Genomic DNA, 27,113 nt, shown 5'->3' with positions numbered 1-27,113 from the left:
TGTTATGAAACTAGAGGGGGGAGTGGGGAGTATAAGGAAAAGGGGGGGAAACAAACAGATTACAGTTACAGCATAACGGCAGGGCACAGAGACATGGTCAGGGGCTGCAGTGGAGAGTTAACAGTACAGGGTGATAGATTGGATCCCTTATAAACATTGTGTTTGGAGGCTCGACCAGAGCATTCTTGCTATACTGCTTCCAAATAAGTGGACAGGCACTAAGCAAGCTTAAAAAAAACACACTTGTGTGGGTGCTTCTCTCGTCAAGGTTCTTCATTTCTTTGGTTGGTGTGTTTAGGGAAAAAAAGGAAAGGAAGCACTGGGTCTGTTCTTTTTTTCCTCTCTCTCTCTTTCTTCCTTTCCCTCCACGTCCTGCGCCAGTTGCAAGAGAGCGTGTGATTGAACAAAGCGTAAGAGTAAGCGTGGAGTTGACTGGCCTTCTCTCACACCTCTTCCTGGCGTTACGCGGCAGCTCTTCTTCCTGGACCTCTGTGGTGCCTCTTCTCCGTGGGATGCTTTGGCAGTAATCGGACGGCACCATGCTCCAGCTCAGACCCAGACTCAGGCTCCTACCGCTGCTCTACCTCTGCTTCGTCTTCTTCCCCCTTCCAGCCAGCAACCAGACCGCCGGCCACCGAGGAGGAACGGCAGCAGGGGCAGGAAGGAGAGGAGCTGAGCGCATCAAGGTGCTCTTCACCCCGACCGTCTGCAAGGTGCGCTGCACCCAGGGACGCTGCACCAACTTCTGCGAGCAGGGCAATGTGACTGCCCTCTACATCAGTGAACAGGGGGACCGGGCTGCACTGGGACCGGGCTTCAGAGTCTGTAAGTTTCTTACGTTATCTCATTTCTTACCTCTGTTTACCATCTCTCTCTGTAAGTGTGCAGTATACTGTAGTCTCTCCTAGCCATAAGTAGCCAGAGGAGTCACTGAGACTTCCCACCCTGGGGTCCAGACAGATTGACATTAGGGGTAAGCCACTGGGACTGATGAGCTGGAGGTGTGGTTGTAGCATCACTGTGGTTTTTAGGTCGGTGGTGGAGACCGGTTTGGGAGAATGGTATAATAATAATAATAATATATGCCATTTAGCAGACGCTTTTATCCAAAGCGACTTACAGTCATGTGTGCATACATTCTACGTTTGGGTGGTCCCGGGGATCGAACCCACTACCCTGGCGTTACAAGCGCCATGCTCTACCTTAAATGTGGACAGGTTGGAGGGATGAGAGAGTAGCCCCTTGGCTCTGCTGGCCTCCTTTACAGGTATTCACACCGTCTTGAGAGGCGACCATCCAGACATGTGCATACAGTGTATATTTACCAAGGCTCAGAGCCCATCCTTACATGAGATCCACCTCAAATAGTGACGTGTGGGAAGGTTGAACATCCTTACATGAGATCCACCTCAAATAGTGACGTGTGTGTGTGTGTGGGGGGGGGGGGGTCATATATCCATAGAAATTACACTGAACAAATATATAAATGCAACATGCAGCAATTGAAAGATTTGACTGTGGTCCAGTTCATATATGGAAATCAGTCAATTTAAATAAATTAATTAGGCCCTAATCTATAGATTTTACATGACTGGGAAAACAGATATGCAACTGTTGGTCACAGATACCTTAAAAAAGGTAGGAGCGTGGACCAAAAAAAAACGTTTTCCTAATGCAGCGCGACACATCTCTTTTGCATAGAGTTGATCAGGCAGTTGATTGTGGCCTGTGGAATGTTGTCCCACTCCTCTTCAATAGCTGTGCGAAGTTGCTGGATATTGGTGGGAACTGGAACACGCTGTCATACATGTCAATCCAGAGCATCCCAAACATGCCCAATGGGTGACATGTCTGGTGAGTATGCAGGCCATGGAAGAACTGAGACATTCTCAGCTTCCAGGAATTGTGTACAGATTCTTGCGACATGGGACTGTGCATTGTCATGATGAATGGTACGATAATGGGCCTCAGGATCTTGTCACGGTATCTCTGTGCATTCAAATTGCCATCGTTAAAATGCAATTGTGTTCGTTGTCTGTAGCTTATGCCTGCCCATAGCTATCCAAGTGGCTGGTCTCAGACGAGCCGCAGGTGAAGAAGCCGGATGTGGCGGTCCTGGGCTGGCGTGGCTACACTTGGTCTGAGGTTGTGAGGCCGGTTGGACGAACTGGCAAATTCTCTAAAATTATGCTGGAGGCTGCTCATGGTAGAGAAATGAACATTCAATTCTCTGACAAAAGTTCTGGTGGACACTCCTGCAGTCAGCATGCCAATTGCATGCTCCATCAAAAGTGGATGTGTTATTGTTGTGTGACACAACTGCACATTTTAGAGTGGCCTTTTATTCTCCCCAGCACAAGGTGCACCTGTGTAATGTTCACGCTGTTTTAATCAGCTTCTTGATATGCCACACGTGTCAGGCGGATGGATTATCTTGGCAAAGGAGAAATGCTCACTAATAGGGATGTAAACAAATTTGTGCACCAAATTTGAGAGAAATCACCTTTTTGTGCGTATGGAACATTTCTGAGATCTTTTATTTCATGGGACCAACACTTTACCTGTTGTGTTTATATTTTAGTTCAGTGTACATTCCATATCAGACTTTCCCTTCAAGTCATTTTGACGGAAGTTAGTGAAGTGTGCCTCTAGTGACCCACATTGAGACTCTGGGCAAGCCAGAGAAGACATGAGATGAAGAGTTTTGCAGGCCAGCTGGATTCAGCCGATTCTCTGTTTGTTGTTGCTGAGTGTCAAGAAGACGCACAAGCCCAGTCTCCCACTGTATATCACTGCTCTCACACTTAACCCCAAGCCCAGTCTCCTACTGTATATCACTGCTCTCACACATAACACCAAGCCCAGTCTCCTACTGTATATCACTGCCCTCAACATGCAGGTGCACAGAGGAGATATATCATGAGGTCTTAAACCACATGCAGGGTTATATTCACGCTCCGTGGCAGAAAGAAAATACAGGGGAGGAAATAAAGTGGTATCTTTACCGCCCCTCCCCCTTCTCTCTCACTATCTCTCTTTATCTCTCTCTCTCACCATCTCTCTCTCTTAGCCTCTTTATGTATTCACCCTTCCTCTTGTTGCCCAGTTTGTTGTAATCCTGCGCTAATCACTTCTGTAATTCGTGGGTGCAACTTCTTTACACACTCACTGCCTCCTAGACTGAGACGTTAAGACAGACCGACACAAGACTCCAAATCCATCCTGGGATTAAGTGGAGATTAGCTGCATTTGTTCAGTAATAAAACTACATTTCAGTGACCAGACCACGGCTGCCTCGTGTCTGACTAATCCGAGAGATTGTGTGTTTTTGTCCGCGTTTTAATACGCTGGGCCAGAATGATTGTACTTCCTCATAGTTTCTGAACAAGCCTTAGTTTTATGTTCTGAGCCAGAGTGCCTTAACCCTACCCTAGGGCCTTGTAGATGTTTGATAGTTAAGATGAGAGGAGTTAGTTGCATAATGTTTGGAAATTATGGACGGACACGACTAGGGCCGTTGCATATTTTATCTGTATTGATTTGTTGAACTTTTTATTTAACTAGGTAAGTCAGTTAATTAAGAACAAATTATTATTTACAATGACGGCCTACAAAAAGGCAGAAGGCCTCCTGCGGGGACAGGGGCTGGGATTTTCTATTTATTTATTTGTATTTTATTTAACCTTTATTTAACTAGGAAAATCAGTTAAGAACAAATTCTTATTTACAATGACGGCCAATCCCGGCCAAACCCGAACGACGCTAAGCCAATTGTGCGCCGCCCTATGGGTCTCCCAATCATGGCCAGATGTGATGAAGCCCGGATTCGAACCAGGTACTGCAGTGACCCCTCTTGCACTGAGATGCTGTGTCTTAGACCGCTGTGCCACTCGGGATAAAAATACAAAGAAATTATTTAAAATACATTTTAAAAAGGATAGGACAAAACACACGTCACGACAAGAGAGACACCACAACACAAAGAGAGACCTATGACGACGACATAGCATGGCATATGAAGGTAATCACAGCCACGTGTTTCTTGTAATAGCCCCATGTCCATCCAGCTGGCTTGTTGCCATCATCACATCATTTATATAACAACCTCTGGTTTAGAGGGGGTGGGAATGAATGCACAAGATGACCATGTGATGTCGTGCTTAAGATGACTGCCTTGAAGATGGCTCTTGAATTACCTAGATTATATAATGTCGAAGTAAACTTGGAGTCACACGATGACATATCGTGTGGTCCTCCCACTATGTCGGGAAAGCATGCAATATATCCGGAAACGGATGAAATAAATGAGGGTGAACTTCACAGGGTGGTGAAAGTGCTCGGTGATGAGCTTGATGCTCCTTTCCAGTAAATATCGAGGGTCTTATTCTGGTGACATGATAATGACGCTTGGCTGTCGTTTGACAAATAAAAATGATCTCGTTCTTTTGTCCATAATAATCTCATCATGTAGGCTATACGTGCGCTCTAGCCAACAGCGTGCAGATAGCGCTCAGCATTCTTTGTGAGAAAACCATCAGTAGAGTTGAAAATGCACAGAAACTCTTAACTCTTTTTTTTTTTTAAGTACTTGGGAATTTAACCGAAAACTGTATTTTTACGTGCACTAAGTCATCGCGTACAGCCTTTTATCTGCAAAAAGTACATTTGATGGAAACACATCACTGGTGCAAAATGTGCATATTGTTTTCAATGCGGATTTTAGAATATTATCATTCAAATCTGTCGCCTATTGGATGGAAACCTAGCTAATGTAAATAGCCAGGGTAGGCATTTGACTAACTGTTCAGCAGTCTTATGACTTGGGGGTAGAAACTGTTCAGGGGCCTTTTGTTCCCAGACTTGGCGCGCCGGTACCGCTTGCCGTGTGGTAGCAGAGAAAACTGTCTATGACTTGTTTGGCTGGAGTCTTTGGCAATTTCTAGGGCCTTCCTCTGACACCACCTGGTATAGAGGTCCTGGATGGCAGGAGGTTTGGCCCCAGTGGTGTACTGGGCCGTACCCACTACCCTCTGTAGTGCCTTGTGGTCGAATGCCCAGCAGTTACCATACCAAGCGGTGATGCAGCCAGTCAAGATGCTCTCAATGGTGTAGCTGTAGAACCTTTTGAGGATCTGAGGGCTGATGCCAAATCTTTTCAGCCTCCTGAGGTGGAAGAGTCGTTGTCGTGCCCTCTGTGTTGGTGTGTGTGGACCATGATAGGTCCTTTGTGATGTGGATACTGAGGAACTTGGAGCTCTCAACCCACTCTACTACAGCGCCGTTGATGTGAATGAGGGCGTGTTCAGCCCCTCCATCCCCTGTAGTCCACGATAAGCTCCTTTAACTTGCTGATGTTGAGGGAGAGGCTTTTGTCCTAGCACCACAATAGCCAGGCCTCTGACCTCCCTATAGGCTGTCTCTTCGTCGGTGATCAATCTGGCCTACTATCGTTGTGTCATTGGCAAACTTAACGATGGTCTCGGAGTCGTGCGTGCTGTAGGCATGTTTCCACATGTAGGCCTATGTCTACAGTCAACTTTGAACATTGCATTCATTCATAATAAGACTTGCTAAGCTTTAAATAGCTGCCAACCCAGTTGTTTATTTTCCCATCACCTGAGTAATGAGTAATACCCCATATCTTGTATAAACGGGCTCAGGGAAAGTCAACTCCCCTTTTGTCCGCTTACCACACGTCTGGTTTATAGGCTTGTTCCTAGACTGAATGAAGTCAGCGCGAAGTCACACTTACGTACAAACAAGACCCCCCCCCCATGCACACATACCATGTTAGTGGCCGGTAACATGTCAGGTGGGGTAGCATGAAACAGACAGACCAGGAACAATGGTCTCATTCTCCTCTAGCACCATGCATGTTCAATTAGACAGACAGTAGACAGTGCTCCACTGTACACGTGTGTAAATTACACTATTGTTTTCTCTTGCCATACTTACAGTATAGTCTCTCTCTCTCTGGTCCTATTGGCTATGACCCAGTCGATGCCCTCTATCACAGACGTGAAAAAATGTCTGCCTGGTCAGGCAGAAGTGGCCACCAGAGCCCAAAATATCTCTGTGAATATCTAAACTGCCCAGCTATTCAAAGCGAGGTGCTATGGCAAAGTTGATCTGGGGTGGTTTGGGAAAACTGCCATTATGATTAGTTTTGTTGTTGCAGTTGGACCTCGTGATCTCATGCTGATTGCCAGCTGCACTGCGGCAAACTAGATGAAACACTACAGTGAGTCTAGTTGCAAGTAAGCTTTCCATTGTACTATGTACACTACACTGTGTCCTTTGTGCATGATGAATAAAACTTTGATTTGATTCCAAATTGCCAACTGCTTTGTTTGAGTCAAGTTGCATTGCTGGTATTAATTCTGCGTTCACCTGATAAATACTCTTCAGCTTTCTGCTGTAATGTATCTTCCTCGCCCACACTGAGGAGCATTCGGGGTTGACTTGCTCAGGGTACAGGCCGGGTGTGCATGAGGACATCATGGGTTAAGCATCTCTGTTCAGGATGTGGAAACTATGGCCAGCTGAACCTTCCTTCTCATGCATACAAATAGGGAGCCCAAATGGCATGTTTCTTTGAGTTGCCTCAAAACATCTCCCTGCACACACACACACACACACACACACACACACACACACACACACACACACACACACACACACACACACACACACACACACACACACACACACACACACACACACACACACACACTTTATTATTCTTTCCAGGGAGGTCAGCCTTGAAGTACATACAGCATCCTCTAAGGCCTAGCTGTAAAGCCTGGGGAGACAGGAAGTGATTTCACGGGGTTCCACTGGTGTCCCACCATCATTTAGACAGGTAATGTGCCTCTAAACACCAATTAAACAGCCTCTGGTGAAAACTTAAGCTCTACATGGTTTGATAAAGCTGTTGTTCCACACTGGCCTGAGAGATGTACTGCATTACATGGATATGAGTGCAGTGAAAGGGAAGGGATCTTCTTTGAGAAGAGAGGGCTGACGTCGTGGGTCTCATGGAGGGCCTGAGAGGAACTGGGTAGCTGCTCACATCACTGTTTTTCATGGGAGGCACCTGCACCTGTGTCTGGTTACCCATCCACACTGCTCTGGCCAAACGCCACGCCCACTAACATTTCTTCTCCACAATGAATCAGCTTTGCTTCCTCCCCAACGACTTCTCAAATACGAACACATTCAAACCGTTCTGATTGGTCCCAGAAACCGATGGGTTGGACCAGAGCTGGTCTACATGAATCAGGAATCACGTCATTTTGACATCAGCACAAACGACGTCTAGGATGGTAGGTTCAGACTCATGGGTGGAGCGATTGATAGAGCAGCGGAATTAAATTCAGGATGAGTCGCCAGGCAACCTGCACCCTCCCCTCTCTCTTTCTCTTTCTCTCACTCTGTCTTTCTGCCTCTCTCGTTACCCATTCTGTCCCTCGCTCTGCCTGTCTTGTTTTGTCTGTTCTTCGTCTCTCTTTCTCTCTCTTTCACTCTCTCGCTCTCTCTTTTGCTCTCTTTCTCTCTCTTTCACTCTCTCGCTCTCTCTTTCGCTCTCTTTCTCTCTCTCTCTCTCTCTCTCTCTCTTTCGCTCTCTTTCTCTCTCTCTTTCGCTCTCTCTCTCTCTTTGTCTTTCTTGATCTCTCTCTCTCTCTTGTCTTTCTTGATCTCTCTCTCTCTCTTGTCTTTCTTGATCTCTCTATACCTAATTTCTCCTCTCCCTGTGTAAAATCTGGTGGATGGTCCGTTGCATCTGGAGGGACGCACACATCCGACTCAGAGCAAACAATTAGGTCACCTTCTCAGTTTGCATACTGCACATGACCTCCTCACCACGGCTACGCCACAGCGGGGAATACACACACTGATACACTGCATATGCTCAACTCATGATTTATCCACCGGAAACCTACTCCACACAGCAGAACGCTGCTGCTCTAGCCCCGGAAGCCGGACACAGGCTCTCTGCGATAGGAACCTAGAGAACTCCTAAGGCACTGTACTGTAAATTCCTCTTGTAAAAAGCCTTTTCCTGACAAAAACACCAACCTTTTTCCTGTTCCTCGCCATGGCCTCTGGAACAATGGGCAAGAGCATGACAGAAACTGAGAAAAGAGACCTATACGGTAGTTACCCCGATGCTGACACGCTCACTGGAGCCCAGAGGACTTCGTATTCAGACGGAAAATCAATTCTGTGCCACCCCTAGGGAAAGGAAGAACACTCAAAATGATGGATCAGTGTGTACTTTGGACAGCCTTCAGCTGCCGTCGTCTTTCCAGGTTCCGAAAGGCTCTGGGAAAGGTGAAGGCCTATAATCAGTGTTTTACAGTATCCTCTCCAAACCACTCTGATGAGATGTTCACCTCAGGGGAAACAGCTTTAGCTGAACTATCTGTCTTGATTGCAGGCTCATTTGAGTGGTAAATTACCACAGAACACAAAGGCAAAGAGTGTACTCTTAAGGATCGAACACTTTTTTTTTTCAATTTTGGCCTAAAATGACATATTCAAATCTATTCAAGTCAAGGATATGCATGTTCTTGATACCATTTGAAAAAAAAAACACCTTGAAGTTTGTGGAAATGTGAAATTAATGTAGGATAATATAACACATTAGATCGGATAAAAGATAATACAAAGAAAAAAACATGCGTTTTCTATATTTTTTTCTCCATCATCAAGACTTAGGAGTCTAGGTGCAGATTAGATTTTGGCCACGAGATGGCAGCATTCCATGTACAAAGTTTTAGACTGATCCAATGAACCTTTGCATTACTGTTCAAAATGTTATATCAAGTCTGACAAATTGTTTAAAAAAAATACATTTTCAGGTACAAAACTGTGCACTCTCCTCAAACATTAGCATGGTATTATTTCACCGTAATAGCTACTGTAAATTGACAGTGCAGTTAGATTAACAAGAATTTAAGCTTTCTGCCCATATTAAACATGTCCTGGGAAATGTTCTTGTTACTTACAACGTCATGCTAATCACATTAGCACACGTTAGCTCAACCGCCCCGTGGGGGACCCACCGATCCTGTAGAGGTTTAAGAGAGAGCAGGTTTGTGTTCTACCCAGTGACAATATGGATAGAAAGTCACACAAGTAGGTTCATCAGTGCATTCATATTTGTCTTTTTCTCTCTCGCTCGCTCACTTGCTCACTCTCTTTCTCTCCCCTTCACTCTCTCACCCCTCCCTCCCTCTGTCATACGGCGTCAGATATTGTTTACTTACGAGGTTGAGTTGATCCTTCTGGCCCAGTGTATGATGGACAGACAGTTGGCCAAGGAGATTCATAATGGACTGATTATAGATGCTGGAAAGATAATTCTGTTCAGCTAACTGCCAGGCATCTCTCCCTTTCTCTCTCTCTGTCTAGCTGCAGTGCCATGGTCAATTAATTTCCATGGACTTGGGCATGGGCCAGGGCCAAGTTTTCCAACGTTGTTATTATTATTATTATTATTATTATTATCATGAGCATTAATACAGCACAGCCATGTGATCTGGAAAGCATGTGGTGGTGGACAGAGTAAGCAGAGGCATGGTTTTCATCAAAGTGCTGCTTGTCTTCACTTGTTTTCCATTCATTGTGATAAAAACGGGGGACACATTGTGTGCTCTGTTGTTTTTGAATAGCATTGTTTACAGTGTGTCTAAACTGTCTATCAATTGTATATGTCACAAGGACACGTGTTGGATATTTCCCCTTGTTTTCTTGTTTGGCCAGGTGGGCGTAAAAGTGTTCGACCCCGCCCTTTGTTTTGTAATGGGATCTGAATGGTGAGTTTGTTGTTACATTTGAACGGCAACTGGCAGGAACTCTTGGCCCTAATGGCAACTGAACCATGGAAATCACTACAGGACATCAAACAATATGGTTATTGTTTCTCTCAGTGCCGGAGTTCAATTTCGGTTGTTGATGTCTTGGACTCCATGTTTCTCCCTCACTGCGGTCAGAGTTTACAGAGCCGTTCTGTTTCCCTCCCTCCCTCCTCTGTTTCCCTCCCTCCCTCCCTCCCTCGTCTGTTTCCCTCCCTCCCTCGTCTGTTTCCCTCCCTCCCTCGTCTGTTTCCCTCCCTCCCTCGTCTGTTTCCCTCCCTCCCTCCTCTGTTTCCCTCCCTCCCTCCTCTGTTTCCCTCCCTCCCTCCTCTGTTTCCCTCCCCTCTGTTTCCCTCCCTCCTCTGTTTCCCTCCCCTCTGTTTCCCTCCCTCTCTGTTTCCCTCCCTCCTCTGTTTCCCTCCCTCCTCTGTTTCCCTCCCTCCCTTCTCTGTTTCCCTCCCTCCTCTGTTTCTCCTCCAGTCCTGTGCCCCATGTTGTGTCAGAACGGAGGGGTCTGCATCCAGAAGGACCGCTGCCTCTGCCCGCTAACCTTCACCGGCAAGTTCTGCCACATCCCCGTGGCCACGCCCTCCACCAATGACATTGAGAAGCATCCGCGCAGCCCCTCGGTGCTGGCCAGTCAGCAGCTGCTGTCCCAGTCGGAGTACATTCTCCCCCTGCAGAGCCAGCAGCAGAGCCACAGTCAGCCCAGCGGTGGTAAGTGTGACAAGGCCGGCCTCGTTGGTGGCAGTGGTGGGATCTGAATGGAGATGAGTAAGTGTATACGTTAGACAAAAATCTTCAAAGCAAAGTCCAATATCTCTAGTGAAGGAGCCTCTCCTTGACAGTAAGACTGGGATAAAAACGTCAAGTAGAACTCTAGAATGAGCACCACGACACCTAATTCTCTGCATATTGATGGACTGATAGTGAAATGAAAGAAAACAGCGGGTTTGTTTTTTTAAACGATCAAATTAACCCTCATTATTTGCCTGATAATGCATGACAAATGATGATTACGTCTGACATGTAGTCATCTGTGGTTTTGGCTTTGGATGTGCAAAAATGGTCGTCTAAGGTTCACGCGTCCCCACAGTTACATAAAGTGTGTCTTTCCTGTAGATGAATTACTTGTCAAACTGCACCGTGTGTGCTGCGCTAAAGATGACAGTTATACATGACTGTTTTCCCTTGGCCAGTGCTCAACACTTGAATTGTACCTATTGGTGCCAATCGGTAATACGCCTTGATACACGGACAGAAATTCCTCTAGGTCTCTGAGACACTCACAATCACTCATTTCCCATTGTTTTGACATCATTACAATGCACATTGAGAACACTCCGATTCGGCTACTTAACGAATACTTGCTCTCACTGACTTTCCAAATGTGAATCTTTGGATGTTATGACAGCCAGATGTTTCTGACCAAATTGAATCAGTCGACATACAGTACACTCTTAGATGGTGAAGTATATTTGTACAACCTGAAGAAAAGCCCAACACTGACGTTTCCCTGCATGGCGGTATTGAGACCCTGGAAAATGCACGTCATCATATTTGCCAATCGCAACAAACTACGCAGTCGGTGAAATCTGAAGCTTTAACAGTTACACTGCAGTTACAGATGGCACTTGTTTCAGGACACAGTATGGTTAGTAATCTGCTGCTGCCTTTGAGGATGTTGTCATAAGAATGTGACCCTGAGCACATGTGTATTTATCCATGCTCTATAAAGCTCAATGACATCAGTGTGACTTGTTTTCGCTCAAAGGGGGGGGGCTGGTGAAACACAACCAAAAGTTAATGACATTGAAATCTGAGCAGTATGCTGAGCTCATACTAACAAATGAAATGTCAGGGTCAGTTATTTTGACGAGCCGCTTCTAAAAGTCCACGCTCGATTCCAGGACTGGGAGTGGAGATCTGAGGGCTTACACACTGAGGAGGCCTACGTCGAAGTGGGGGTCTTAGACTTAGCTGACCTGCCAATATAGTACCACAGTATGAGTCATAATACCCATAAAGCCTAGCGGTCCAACAAGGAAATGGTTCCAATCATTTCTTTCACCATTCATTTTTCGCATAGGGGATTTTAGAAACACTTAAAATAAGGGCTGTGTTTAGTGTAGGCTTACCCTGGCGTGAGGTTTTGATAACTGTGTAAATCTCTCCAGGACAAGGTGACTTTTAGCAATATATTCACCTGTATTTTACCAACCCCCAAATATGAAAGGCTAATTAGCTACTAATGTGGCTATCGTGAAGAACAACAAATGCCATAATGATCTGGACGAGACTGACGAATCGAGGCAAAGGTAAGGATCTCTGGATGAACTATTAATATTAATAAATTGGCTACTTTTCTTTAAATTGGCAATTCTGTGAACTCTCTTGTGCAAGTTTTAAATTGACAGAAGCTTGCAGGGATTTTGTAGTCTTGCATGATGTCTACTTTAATGCTAATTAGCATTTTCAAATCTGAATATATTGATATGTTGATGTCACCTTGTCCGAGAGAGATTTACATGGTTATCAAACGTCACGCCAGGGTAAGCCTTCACAAAACAAATTAATAGTGGAAAAACGATTGGAATCATTTCCCTGTTTGATTGCTAGGTATTATGGGTATTTTGATACCTACACTGTGGGGCTCTATTCTGTAGTGTTTATCATAAAACGTCTTTGTCCATGCACATCTCGCAAATCCACTTATATCAGCAATATACTATACCTCTTTCTGATGGCAATTTTGCTACACTGATATTTGTTTTCGTGCAGCCAGGACACTTACATTCTACATTCTATTTCCTTGGCAACTTGTGATGCAATTTAGCATCACAACCACAGTTTGACAACCATCAATTGTACCACCACTTAGGGCTATGCAGCCTGTGGTGAACATCATTCAGTCATTTCCTCTCTTCACTTTAGGAGGAGTTTTTGAATGTTCAGTTCATCTCCTTGCAGCTAAACGGCTAACCTTTCATGCGTGAACCTTGTCAGGTCACCTTTATTTTTTAGCGTGAAAAACAGACTAAGGACGAGACCTCTGTTGTGCTGTTAGGACCAGTTGTGAGGATGAGGTCGGCCATTACTGCAACACTGGCCCGTATGACACAGCCAGACAGTGAAGTAGTGAACAGGCAATTTAAAAACGGGAATGAGAACCTACGTAGTACATTTTGTCACAACTCAAGTGGGGTGTAGACAAGCAGCGAGTAAATTCCAAATGACCTCAGAGTTAGTCTATGAACGGTTATGGGGTGAGACAGGGGGATTGCTTGTTAACCACGGAGAACTGACGCCTGAGGCGTGTTTGGATCCAATTGAGCCTTCTAAAATCCACGGCACGATCATAGAGCAAAAGACCCGTTTGGACTCTCATTGTTTTGGGGCAAATGAAAACACAGTCCAAACTGCATCTGTAAATGAAACATTGTGGTGGCTGCATATCTCCAGGGCCCTCGTGTAAACGGTTGTGTAAAGCCCCGAATAGTAAACCAGGTGCTATGGGCCTGATATTACGGATGGGTAGGAAGCGAAGGCTCCCAAGGTCCTGGGGTCTTGATTTTAATGAGCCTTGTTCTCCACGTTCTCGTTTTTTTCAGCCTAGAACAAATCGTGCACAACCCGTTCCTTTAGCATAAACAGGATCTGGGACATTCAGTCACCCAGAGTTAACTGATTATCTCCTTGCCTTTTTACTCTGTAAATAAAGCCCAAGAAAAGGTTGCGGTATGAGTCAGGGTCGGGCCTTCCGCTCAGTCTGGGCCTCTTGGCAGTGTGGTAGCGACACTGTGGGGGGAAACGTTGTGACAACGTTTCACTCCAGTCTCTAACCGATATGAGGCTGCCATCATGACTCGCAGTAATTGCATGTCTTAGGAGAACAACCACTCCATTTTCAGACATACAGGGGCGTGGATACCCCACGCACACTTACGATCTGCTGTAGTAACAGGCCTTCACACTAGCTTCCTAACAAATTACATTTTTATATTTTTTAGTTCATTACAGGTAGGCCAGTTGAGAACAAGTTCTCATTTTACAACTGCGACCTGGCCAAGATAAAACACTGAAGACCACCATTCAATATTTACCTTTGAATTTCAACCACATCAAAGACCGTGTCACGCACCAAAGGCACCTCACATACATGGCAACTCCCATTCATATCCACTTTCTTAGTTAGGCCGTCAGCACAAAAATGCAAAGTCAATCATTCAGCGGGTGGTAAATGTGAACGACCAGGACAGCGTTCAAGTGAGAGGTCCATCATAGGATGACCTCTGACCCCTGGAGGCACAGTGGGTCAGGTCTGGCTATGTGCAGAGACTTTGTGGAGTCAGCAATGTTTGCTAATGCTAACCGCCACTAGCTAACCCCTAACCCCCTCCCAAGGGGCACAGTGGTCTAAGGCACTGCATCTCAGTGCTAGAGGCGTCACTACAGACCCTGGTTCGATTCCAGGATGTATCACAACCACCGTGATTGGGAGTCCTATAGGGCGGCGCACAATTGGCCCAGCATCGTCCGGGTTTGACCGGGGTAGGCCGTCATTGTAAATAAGAATTTGTTCTTAACCGACTTGCCTAGTTAAATAAAGCTTAAATAAAAAATCTATTAAACCCCCACTCCTCCTTCTCTCTCCCCCCAGCATCTGGCTCATCCATGGTGAAGGTGCGGGTGCAGCACCCACCAGAGGCCAGCGTGAAGATCCACCAGGTGCTGAAGGTGGGCTATGGGCCAGGCACGGTTAGGGAGCAGACGGAGACAGTCACCTGGTCAGCAGGCCTCTCGGGGGCCAGCACCAGTGTTCTGCCAGGGGAGAGGGCCGCAGCCACACCACCTAAACCCAGAGTCCAGGCCCAGACCCTCCACGGTAACTCCACCAACACAGAATCTTCTGTGTTCAAGTACTGCTTCAGGGAGGTCCGCAACGGCCAGGTGAGACTTCGCAGAGGAATTTCTTCTACTATTGATACCTACAGATATCTGCCAAAATAAAGGGAACACTTGAATAAATGAGGGAAACAAATTATATGCAAGCAGGTGCTGTCACACAGTTGTGGAATTAACATCTAATCATGCTTAGGGTCATGTACAGTGAGGGGGAAATAGTATTTGATCCCCTGCTGGTTTTGTACGTTTGGCCACTGATAACATAACGTTTTGCATTGTTGCCAAAAAGTTCAATTTTGGTTTCATCTGACCAGAGCATCTTCTTCCACATGTTTGGTGTGTCTCCCAGGTGGCTTGTGGCAAACTTTAAACAACACTTTTTATGGATATCTTTAAGAAATGGCTTTCTTCTTGCCACTCTTCCATAAAGGCCAGATTTGTGCAATATACGACTGATTGTTGTCCTATGGACAGAGTCTCTCACCTCAGCTGTAGATCTCTGCAGTTCATCCAGAGTGATCATGGGCCTCTTGGCTGCATCTCTGATCAGTCTTCTCCTTGTATGAGCTGAAAGTTTAGAGGGACGGCCAGGTCTTGGTAGATTTGCAGTTGTCTGATACTCCTTCCATTTCAATATTATCGCTTGCACAGTGCTCCTTGGGATGTTTAAAGCTTGGGAAATCTTTTTGTATCCAAATCCGGCTTTAAACTTCTTCACAACAGTATCTCGGACCTGCCTGGTGTGTTCCTTGTTCTTCATGATGCTCTCTGCGCTTTTAACGGACCTCTGAGACTATCACAGTGCAGGTGCATTTATATGGAGACTTGATTACACACAGGTGGATTGTATTTGTCATCATTAGTCATTTAGGTCAACATTGGATCATTCAGAGATCCTCACTGAACTTCTGGAGAGAGTTTGCTGCACTGAAAGTAAAGGGGCTGAATAATTTTGCACGCCCAATTTTTCAGTTTTTGATTTGTTAAAAAAGTTTGAAATATCCAATAAATGTTGTTCCACTTCATGATTGTGTCCCACTTGTTGTTGATTCTTCACAAAAAATACAGTTTTATATCTTTATGTTTGAAGCCTGAAATGTGGCAAAAGGTTGCAAAGTTCAAGGGGGCCGAATACTTTCGCAAGGCACTGTAACAAACTGAGATTAGGAGCACTCCCTTTAAGAGTGTGATCCTAATCTCACATCGTTACCTGTATAAAAGACACCTGGGAGCCAGAAATCTTTCTGATTGAGAGGGGGTCAAATACTTATTTCCCTCATTAAAATGCTAATCAATTTATAACATTTTTGACATTCTGGATTTTTTGTTGTTGTTATTCTGTCTCTTGCTGTTCAAATAAATCTACCATTAAAATTATAGACTGATAATTTATTTGTCAGTGGGCAAACATACAAAATCAGCAGGGGATCAAATATAAAATGCTGGGCAGGCCCAGTTGCCCATTATTTTTGGCTACCGTGTCTAGAAGGTGCATTAAAGCTGTTCCGGTGCCTCATGGTGGCCCAACATCCTATTAAGACACTTTATGTTGGTGTTTCCTTTATTTTGGCAGTTACCTGTATATATGTCATATGCATCAAGTGATGTAGCTAGGTCTTAAGCAATCCAATAGAAATGGGTGGCATCTCTCATTGTGGTTGTGCCAGTTTAAATCCAATGCTCTTTTCTTCTCCTCTACCCCTCTCAGTGCAGCTCACCTCTCCCAGGACTGAGGAGTCAGGACACCTGCTGCCGAGGGATTGGATTGGCCTGGGGCATCAACGAGTGTGTCCTATGTCCCCCTAACACAGGTAAAAGACCCCCCCCCCCCCCCCCCCCCCGCTCTAGTAGTCACCTGTCTGACTTTGCTCTTTTGTCCGTGTCCCTCTTCTCTTCCGCTACAATTGTACTCTCCTCTCAGTCTTTCTATCACCAAGTGGGTTCATCCTTTTTCTCCCATTTCTTGCGTAGATGCCCCCCCCCTCCCACACCTTCTGTCCCCTTTCTCAAAGCCAATCATTGTATACCAGAAACAAATGGGGAGGTCACTGCTGATTAGCAATCCCAGGTGCAACAATAACAAATGAGTTACACCTGTATTACACTGATCATATATACTTAGTTTTTTGTTTATGTATACATGTGTATAGCTGATGGAATGTATTGTAGATGACACCTGTACCATGTTTGTATTTTGTATTATTGCAGAGTTACACTTAAATACATTTTTTTTTAAACGTATGTCCCATGCTACAGTCTAGTGGCTAGCCTACCAGCTTGTTCTTGTTAATCTCACCTTCACTACTTTATTCACATTGACTCTGGACAGGGATGCTGTAGATTGGAGTGGAATTCCTTTTATAAACCTAAAACCAGATGGCCTCGCTCTGTTGTCTGATAATGAAATAAGAACTTCCGTAGTATCACATTATAAACCAGATATACACAGCACATAAAGTTGTGTTTTACTCCAGACCTGACTAACCTGACTGGAATGTACTTTTCTCTTAGCCATATTTGTCCATAAGTTGGCTTTACGCTCTCGCCTCCTAGACCATATCAACATCATGTCAAAAAGTAGTGAGCTAATGTTCTATTTTCAACTTCTTTCATCACCGTTAATCATTTTAACAGGAACCCAGACAGTCATTATTATTTTTTAGGTAACTCTAATCAGCCATGCCAGTGAAAGAATGTACTTACTTGTTTTAGATAGCAAAGCCCAGAAATCAACATGGTCTTGTTTGTATCTGCTCCTGTTAGACGAACAGGGAATTCATACTATTCCACAGTATTATTGTTGCTATCAGTAATGGACATATGATGTAATAGATTAACTCCACGCTTAGCCGGAGCCATTAAGAAATCTATAGCATTATGTCGGGTCATTGATCAATACAGAAATACATCACCGGGCTGTTTTTCTCTCTGTTCAACAGTCTGGAGAATATCATGGTTTTCCTCATTTAGATTTAGACTACAATGAAAACCTCATCAATTGCGACGTCTCCCTCCTTGCAAACAACTTCCCTAAACATTCCCATAAATAAATGGTTGATACCGAACAATGGAGGCCTTGTCCAAAACTCTGGCCAGGGATCACGGCCGTTTGAAGCACTAAGCACTTTAAACTTTCCATTTCCTTTGAGGAATGTCCTTTGAATCTTTACTCAGCGACCTCAAGTCACTTCTCAACTTCCCACTTGTCTCCCAAACCTGTAAAGGGCCTCCGAATAGTGCTTTGTTGGATGTGAGAGGAGAGACAGCTGGGAGGGAGATTGTTAGCAGACAGGTGACCAGTATTGTGTGATTTAGGCTGCCAACCGTCCAGCAAACAATTGGGAGTAAAATAGCTAGTTAACTCGCCGGAGATGGGATTGTTCGCCAATGTTAGTTGAGGGGGTTTTCCACTCTAGACTGACGGTGAGTCGTCATGCTCGTATGGTAAAAACCCTTTATTTGTTTCGCTTGGTTTAATTGGCCCAGAACGCTCCGGTGTATCCCATGGCTCCTGTACGCTCGGCTCTCTCTCTCTGGTGCTACATGCTGCTCGTCTTCCATGGTGGGATCAGGGACTGTATATACAGTACACACAGATTGAGAACTAAAAGAATCTGAAATCTCGTCCAGGCTCTGCAGGAGAAACATAGGCAAGAAAATATTGACCCATCAATCTGGTTGTAGACACAGCTATTAGCATCTACATGACTAGGTATCCCCTTTCCCTTTACATCAGTAGGGCTCACATAGGGTCTCTCGAGTATTGCTGTTTAATCATCAATATGTGAATTGCCTTTTCAGGAAATGGAGTCGATGGGAGCTGTCCGGCTGGATTTGAGAGGATCAACGGCACCCAGTGTGTCGGTGAGTTTCATCTGTAGAATGATGGTGGTCATCTACAATCTTAGAAAAACGGGTTCCAAAAGGGTTCTTCGGGTGTTCCCATACCTTTTTTGGTTTCAGGTAGAAATATTTTGGGTTCCATGTTCAACCCTCTCTGGAAGGGGTTCTACCTGGAACCAAAAGGGTTCTACCTGGAACCAAATAGGGTTCTTCAAAGGGTTCTCCTATGGGGACAGCCGAAGAACCCTTTTAGGTTCTAAATAGCACTTTTTATTCTAAGTGTACTTACATCCTATCTCGGCACTTTTAATCTCTTTGACTCTGGAAACAGGAGAACTAACCGGAAGAGATGTGTGTTGAAATGTCACAACATTTTATTTGACAGTATTTAACAAATACCAGGTCAAATAGGTGTGGAAAAGAGAAGCATTGCAATGGTCCATCTTCGTAATATGGCGCCTCTCATTTTCATGTGATGTTTCGAGTGGATTAATGTACAATATCACTTCATCGAGTCAGCAGCTGTCTCTTTCGCTTGTCATATTCCATATAGACTCAGCTCACCCACACACACAAAGCTCTTTGAAGCAGCTCGTCATTCAACCCAGTCTTGTCACTTGGCCCAGCGATCTAGCGCTGAATAGTCTGAGGCGATTTACTCTGAAACCACGAGCCCTGCCTTGATTATCTGCCGCTACGGAAGGGCCGCTTCATCCGTCTCTGTAGAGCCTGATAGGATATGAGAGGGATAGGAGAAAACAGAGCACTCATCTCCCCTGATGGTAACAAGCAAATGCTATCATGCTGGCTATGAATCATTCAGGCCCGTTCAAAAACATGGGATGGCACTCAGATGGGAAATACCAATGGGGTTGCGCTCATTCATGGTGAATCTGCTATTTATCTGAGAGGGGCACATACCCAAAGGCAGGTCACTTTGACACCATGCCACTCATCCGTATGATCAAATGCATGTGCTGTAGTTCTAGTCGACCCACCTGTTCATGAATTGCATATTGTAAAAACATCACCTGTGGTTCTTTAGAATAGGATTGGGGCTACTGGGATTATAAACGCATATTAGTTAGCAGTTGAAGTAAATAGAGAGAGAAAAACCACATTGATCTGTAAGTCAATTTCGGTAACATAAAGGAGGCCTCACTAACGTGCCTCAATGGATATACGTATTACTGTTATTTGGCAGGAGGAACTTTTTCATTCCTGCATCTACATGGAGATATTTAACATACAGTCGTAACTCAAATGGATTAGGTGCTGACCGGTGATGATGCAAACCATATTTGCAATGTTACCTTTGAATGTCTATTTGTAGCAAGAAGGTCTACAGTGAACTGGGGATGAGTTCAGTTCACTCATATTACCCAACAGTTCAGTTCACTGCTATTACCCAACAGTTCAGTTCACTGCTATTACCCAACAATTCAGTTCACTGCTATTACCCAACAATTCAGTTCACTGCTATTACCCAACAGTTCAGTTCACTCATATTACCCAACAGTTCAGTTCACTCATATTACCCAACAGTTCAGTTCACTCATATTACCCAACAGTTCAGTTCACTCATATTACCCAACAGTTCAGTTCACTGCTATTACCCAACAGTTCAGTTCACTGCTATTACCCAACAGTTCAGTTCACTGCTATTACCCAACAGTTCAGTTCACTGCTATTACCCAACAGTTCAGTTCACTCATATTACCCAACAGTTCAGTTCACTCATATTACCCAACAGTTCAGTTCACTGCTATTACCCAACAGTTCAGTTCACTGCTATTACCCAACAGTTCAGTTCACTGCTATTACCCAACAGTTCAGTTCACTCATATTACCCAACAGTTCAGTTCACTCATATTACCCAACAGTTCAGTTCACTGCTATTACCCAACAGTTCAGTTCACTGCTATTACCCAACAGTTCAGTTCACTGCTATTACCCAACAGTTCAGTTCACTGCTATTACCCAACAGTTCAGTTCACTGCTATTACCCAACAGTTCAGTTCACTGCTATTACCCAACAGAGGCAGTGTAAGTTAGGCCAGACGGTTGTATAACCTGACTGCTGGAAAAGCATTTCTCCAGGAAAAGCATGGAGCCAGATTGTATGAGACATAATGGCAACACCAGGCCCCGTTGCATCACTCACTCAATCTCCCTAACTCCCTGAGAGTCACACCTCGTTGTCGTAAAGCTGCTACCATATTGATGAGGACGGGGTTGGATAAACACTGATATGTTTATGTTATGGTTTTCTTTTACACTCCCGTTGGATGTCGCCAGACTTTTTAGTGTTTCCAAGACTGTGATTTCAGGGTTGGGCCTTGTTCTTCCAAGTTCTCAGCTAAACCTACAGTTTACTAAATGTGTTTGTTTCACAGAGAATGAACTCTGAGCACAAATGTTTGTCATGTCTAGCCACCCTCATTGGGTTTCGAGTCAGTCACTGTTAATATCCCCAGAATATGAATGTCCTCTGTGACCAGGGCCTCCCCTGCAAGTACTGTACACAGTCTGTCACTCAGTCAGTCACTGTTAATATCCCCAGAATATGAATGTCCTCTGTGACCAGGGCCTCCCCTGCAAGTACTGTACACAGTCTGTCACTGTTAATATCCCCAGAATATGAATGTCCTCTGTGACCAGGGCCTCCCCTGCAAGTACTGTACACAGTCTGTCACTCAGTCAGTCACTGTTAATATCCCCAGAATATGAATGTCCTCTGTGACCAGGGCCTCCCCTGCAAGTACTGTACACAGTCTGTCACCCAGTCAGTCACTGTTAATATCCCCAGAATATGAATGTCCTCTGTGACCAGGGCCTCCCCTGCAAGTACTGTACACAGTCTTTCACTCAGTCAGTCACTGTTAATATCCCCAGAATATGAATGTCCTCTGTGACCAGGGCCTCCCCTGCAAGTACTGTACACAGTCTGTCACTCAGTCAGTCACTGTTAATATCCCCAGAATATGAATGTCCTCTGTGACCAGGGCCTCCCCTGCAAGTACTGTACACAGTCTGTCACCCAGTCAGTCACTGTTAATATCCCCAGAATATGAATGTCCTCTGTGACCAGGGCCTCCCCTGCAAGTACTGTACACAGTCTGTCACTCAGTCAGTCACTGTTAATATCCCCAGAATATGAATGTCCTCTGTGACCAGGGCCTCCCCTGCAAGTACTGTACACAGTCTGTCACTCAGTCAGTCAAGGTTCAGCTCTCATTATTAGTGGGGAGCCCTGTTATCTCCCCAGGCCTTCAGGAAGAGGGTACATGACAGTTTCCTGTCCGTGGATCCTATGAATGGATGGATGACGTTAGGGAATAGGGATTGTGACCCTGGTGTTTCCTTTCCTAGATGTTAATGAGTGTTTGCAGCCAGGCTTCTGTGAGAACGGCAACTGTGTGAACACTCGAGGGAGCTACAGTTGTGTCTGCAGGCAAGGATACATACTGGACGCCTCTCACGGGATCTGTATCTGTAAGTAGCCTACAGGGCGCTCCGCTTGAAGGAGAGGAAGGGAATACTGTGCTCGCTGTGCCGCGGGGTCTGGAATGAGCAGGAATAACGCATGGCTGAGGTGCTATGGAGGTGAACTGTACAAAACACTATACACACAACTTCACATACAACAAAAACATGTTGAGTAAAGAGACCAGGTAAAACAAAAACAATCTGTTTTTAAGGATAATTTCCTGCAATTCTACACATTTTGCCATGGCTTATGCCGTGTTTTATGCTATCTGAGTGACTCAAGCATTAAAACAAAATCAATGGGGGCCCCATGTCTTCACATTTTTGGGGAATTTTAGATCCTCCCCGGCCGTCTAGTTTTAATTTTGGTGATTGTTAGCTCTCAAAGATGATATTATAAAAAATATATACAGTACCAGTCAGACGTTTGGACACACCTACTCATTCAGGGGTTATTCTTTATTTTTACTATTTTCTACATTGTAGAATAATAGTGAAGACATCAAAACTATGAAATGACACATATGGAATCATGTAGTAACCAGAAAAGTGTTCAAGAAATATATTTTAGATTATTCAAAGTAGCCGCCCTTTGCCTTGATGACAACTTTGTACACTCTTGGCGTTCTCTCAACCAGCTTCATGAGGAATGCTTTTCCAACAGTCTTGAAGGAGTTCCCACATATACTGAGCACTTGTTGGCTGTTTTTCCTTTACTCTGCGGTCCAAATCATCCCAAACCATCTCAATTGGTTTGAGGTTGGGTGATTCTGGAGGCCAGGTCATCTGATGTAGCACTCCATCACTCTCCTTCTTGGTCAAATAGACCTTACACAGCCTGGAGGTGTGTTGGGTCATTGTCCTGTTGAAAACAAATGATAGTCCCACTAAGTGCAAAGCAGATGGGATGGCGTATCGCTGCAGAATGCTGTGGTAGCCATGCTGGTTAAGTGTGCCCTGAATTCTAAATAAATCACAGACAGTGTCACCAGCAAAGCACCACCACACCTCCTCCTTCATGCTTCACGGTGGGAACCACACATGCAGAGATCATCCGTTCACCTACTCTGCGTCTCACAAAGACGAGACGGTTGGAACCAAAAATCTCAAATTTGGACTCATCAGATCAAAGGACAGATTTTCACTGGTCTAATGTCCATTGCTCGTGTTTTTGGCCCAATCAGGTCTCTTCTTCTTCTAATTGGTGACCTTTAGTAGTGGTTTCTTTGCAGCAATTTGACCATGAAGGCCTGACTCACGCAATCTCCTCTGAATAGTTGATGTTGAGATGTGTCTGTTACTTGAACTCTGTGAAGCATTTATTTGGGCTGCAATTTCTGAGGCTGGTAACTAATGAACTTATGCTCTACAGCAGAGGTAACTCTGGGTCTTCCTTTCCTGTTGCGGTCCTCATGAGAGCCAGTTTCGCGGTCCTCATGAGAGCCAATTTTGCGACCGCACTTGAAGAAACTTTTTTAAAGTTCTTGAAATATTCTGGATTGACTGACCTTCCTGACTTAAAGTAATGATGGACTGTCATTTCTCTTTGCTTATTTGAGCTGTTCTTGCCATATTATGGACTTGGTCTTTTAACAGATAGGGCTATCTTCTGGATACCAACCCTTCCTTGTCATAACACAACTGATTGGCTCAAACACATTAAGAAGGAACTTTTAACAAGGCACACCTACACCTGTTAATTGAAATGCATTCCAGGTGAGAACCTCATGAAGCCGGTTGAGAGAATGCCAAGAGAGTTCAAAGCTGTCATCAAGGCAAAGGGTGGCTACTTGCAAGAATCTCAAAAATATCAAATATATTTTGATTTGTTTAACACTTTTTTGGTTACTACATGATTCCATATTTGTTATTTCATAGTTTTGATGTCTTCACTATTATTCTACGATGTAGAAAATAGTCCAAATAACAACAAAACGTTTGACTGGTACTATATATAGCTCCATTATAATTTCGACATACTTTTCAAGTTTACACTGAAAATGTCGTTATCGAAAATAATTTTCAATCTTTTGGAGTGGCGGAAACTATTTAGCAGCTAAATGAATATAGTGGAAACACTCTGTAGGGCAGTAGACTACCTCATGTAATAAATATTTCCATTATCTTTATTCATGCTCTGATCCCAAAAATGAGTTCAAATTCCACACGCTTTTAGATTCAACCACATTCAGTAATACTTTACATTAACTGTGCTGTATTATGTCATACATAAAACATACATTACACATTTATACGCACATCATGAACATGACATTACAGCGCCTGGCCTGCTTATTCTAACCAGCATTTTACGATGGTCAGTGCTTCTGAAATGCTGGTTGGCCCTGTGACCCCTGTGTGTGTTGCCTTTGGATCTGACACAGTTTGGATCTGCTTGTCTGTGGGCTCCCTCTATCCAGTCCGCCCCAACTCCTGGCTCTAACTGCTGGAAGCTGTCTGTTTTGTGTGCATCGTTGACTCTGAGCGGTCATCTTTAAATAATGTGTTGCCAAACCATTCATGGGAATGCTTTGAGCTTTTCTGTTTTCTTGCACTCTGGATCGATGGTTTAACAGCGATTTATTTCCGACATTTCTTATTTTCTTCTGACTTCAGTTACTTCTGCAACTCATTGTCTGTCTTCAGTTGAATAGTTCTGTGTTTCTTAACCCGACTAAAGCAACAGATTGCCTACTGCTTTCTAAGCTAAGATCAAGTACCAGAGAATTGTGACACAAAAAGCAAAGACGAAGAGCACACCATCGTTATATTTCAAGATAAATTGCCAGTCAACAATCAGCATGTGTTGAGCCTGCATGTTGGGTTTTGTGTATTCTTTTGCTTGAGGCCTTTTTGGAAATGAAGCTGTTTCTGTATGGCTATAATAAACGCTATCTTCTCTCTACCATTCTCCCAATGGCATGTCCTCACCCTGTCTTCCTCCTTGCAGCCCATAGGGTGATCTCGGAGGATAAGGGCCAGTGCTATCGTATCTTGAACTCTGGCTCTGGCCGTGGTAGCTGCTCCGTGCCCATCCTTAGGAACATCACCAAGCAGATCTGCTGCTGCAGCCGCGTGGGCAAGGCCTGGGGAGAGAACTGTGAGAGGTGTCCTTACTTTGGATCAGGTGAGCGTCCCTATTCTGATTCAAACCTCCAGATCATACTGGACCGGCATTGGATAATCAGAATGCAGCTAATGACCAGTGTTAACATCTGCCTTATGTCACAGCATGTACATTGATCAAAAAATGCAAACGCAACATGTAAAGTGTTCGTCCCATGTTTCATGACCTGAAGTAAAAGATCCCAGAAAATGTCCATACTCACGTAAAGCTTATTTCTCTCAAATGTTGTGCACAAATGTGGTTACATATCTGTTAGTGAGCATTTCTCCTTTGCCAAGATAATCCATCTACCTGACAGGTGTGTGATAGGAGAATTGTGTTCTCCAGGCACATCACTCAATTGAATTATATTACTCTCAGTCTGCAAACCAGAATTTGTAAGATCCTGGTCGAATGAAAACAGACAGAGGCCCAGTCTACCACAGTGAAATGTTTATTCACGGGAACGTTCTGAAGTCAAGAATACAAATCAATTAATTTTATACTGGCTTCTCACGCCCACACATACACACAAACATACATACACACGTACACACAAACATACGCACACACATGTCCTGCTACGCACACACTGTCTGTCTCACTTCCCAGCCGACAGAGATAGTGACTTTGTCCTTGAGACGTACTCCCTGTTCTCTCCCAAATCTCTAGTCAGGTCGGCACCAAGCTCAGACAGTCTGTGTTTAAAATACCATAAAGACGTAATGTTTTACCCTAATTCTGACTAGGACTACACATTTATTGATTATGATTTCATACATTCTAATCAATTCCATACAATTATATGTTTCAGGGCGGAATATTCTAATCATTCAATTAACAGACAATTCTCACCTATCAGTGTGATATATCAAGAAGCTGATTAAATAGCATGATCATTACACAGGTGCACCTTGTGTTTGGGGGCTATAAAAGACCTCTCTAAAATGTGCAGTTCACACAACACAATGCAACAGATGTCCCAAGTTTTGAGGGGATGTGTAATTGGTATGCTGACTGCAGGAATGTGCACTAGAGGTGTTGCCAGATAATATAATGTTCATTTCTTTACCATAAGCCTCCTCCAACGTTGATCGAGGGAATATGTCAGTACGTCCAACAGGCCTCACAACTGCAGACCACGTATATGGTGTCGTGTGGGCGAGCGGTTTGCTGATGTCAACGTTGTGAACAGAGTGCCCCATGGTGGCGGTGGGGTTATGGTATGGGCAGGCATAAGCTACGGATGACAAACACAATTGCATTTTATCGATGGCAATTTAAATACACAGAGATACCGTGATGAGATCCTGAGGCCCATTGTCGTGCCATTCATCTGCTGTCATCACCTCATGTTTCAGCATGATAATACACGGCCCCATGTTGCTGGAAGCTGAAAATGTCCCAGTTCTTCCATGACCTGCATACTCACCAGACATGTCACCCATTGAGCATGATTGGTATGCTCTGGATTGTTGTGTACGACAGCGTGTTCCAATATACAGCAATTTCACACAGCCATTGAAGAGGAGTGGGACAACATTCCACAGGCCACAGTTCTATGCGAAGGAGATGTCACGCTGTATGAGGCAAATGGTGGTCACACCAGATACTGACTGGTTTTCTCTGTCCAGTGTCTGTGTTTTTTTGCCCATCTTAATATTTTATTTTTATTGGCCAGTCTGAGATGTGGCTTTTTCTTTGCAACTCTGCCTTGAAGGCCAGCATCCCAGAGTCTCCTCTTCACTGTTGACGTTGAGACTGGTGTTTTACGGGTACTATTTAATGAAGCTTCCAGTTGAGGACTTGTGAGGCGTCTGTTTCTCAAACTAGACACTAATGTACTTCTCCTCTCGCTCAGTTGTGCACTGGGTCCTCCCACTCCTCTTTCTATTCTGGTTAGAGACAGT

General features: G+C 44.5%; 1 protein-coding gene across 5 annotated transcripts in view; it reads left to right on the top strand.

The window, feature by feature from the left end:
- The window catches only part of LOC123993029 (latent-transforming growth factor beta-binding protein 4-like), a 105,426-nt gene that overhangs the window by 59,046 nt on the left and 19,267 nt on the right, over window positions 1-27,113 (top strand). For 2 of the 5 annotated variants that reach the window (XM_046294764.1, XM_046294769.1), the window contains 7 exons: window positions 613-825; window positions 10,341-10,577; window positions 14,521-14,810; window positions 16,474-16,576; window positions 18,567-18,629; window positions 21,981-22,103; window positions 25,048-25,224. In XM_046294764.1, coding sequence (XP_046150720.1) covers window positions 613-825; window positions 10,341-10,577; window positions 14,521-14,810; window positions 16,474-16,576; window positions 18,567-18,629; window positions 21,981-22,103; window positions 25,048-25,224 — 1,206 coding nt within the window. The remainder of the gene's footprint in view (window positions 1-612; window positions 826-10,340; window positions 10,578-14,520; window positions 14,811-16,473; window positions 16,577-18,566; window positions 18,630-21,980; window positions 22,104-25,047; window positions 25,225-27,113) is intronic. The other 3 variants (XM_046294766.1, XM_046294768.1, XM_046294765.1) reach the window with 3 other exon arrangements.

This window comes from Oncorhynchus gorbuscha, linkage group LG13, assembly GCF_021184085.1.
Source record: "Oncorhynchus gorbuscha isolate QuinsamMale2020 ecotype Even-year linkage group LG13, OgorEven_v1.0, whole genome shotgun sequence".
Classification (NCBI taxonomy): Eukaryota; Metazoa; Chordata; class Actinopteri; order Salmoniformes; family Salmonidae; genus Oncorhynchus; species Oncorhynchus gorbuscha.
The sequence above is the reverse complement of the archived record's forward strand: the minus strand, read 5'-3'. Positions and strand labels throughout refer to the sequence as shown.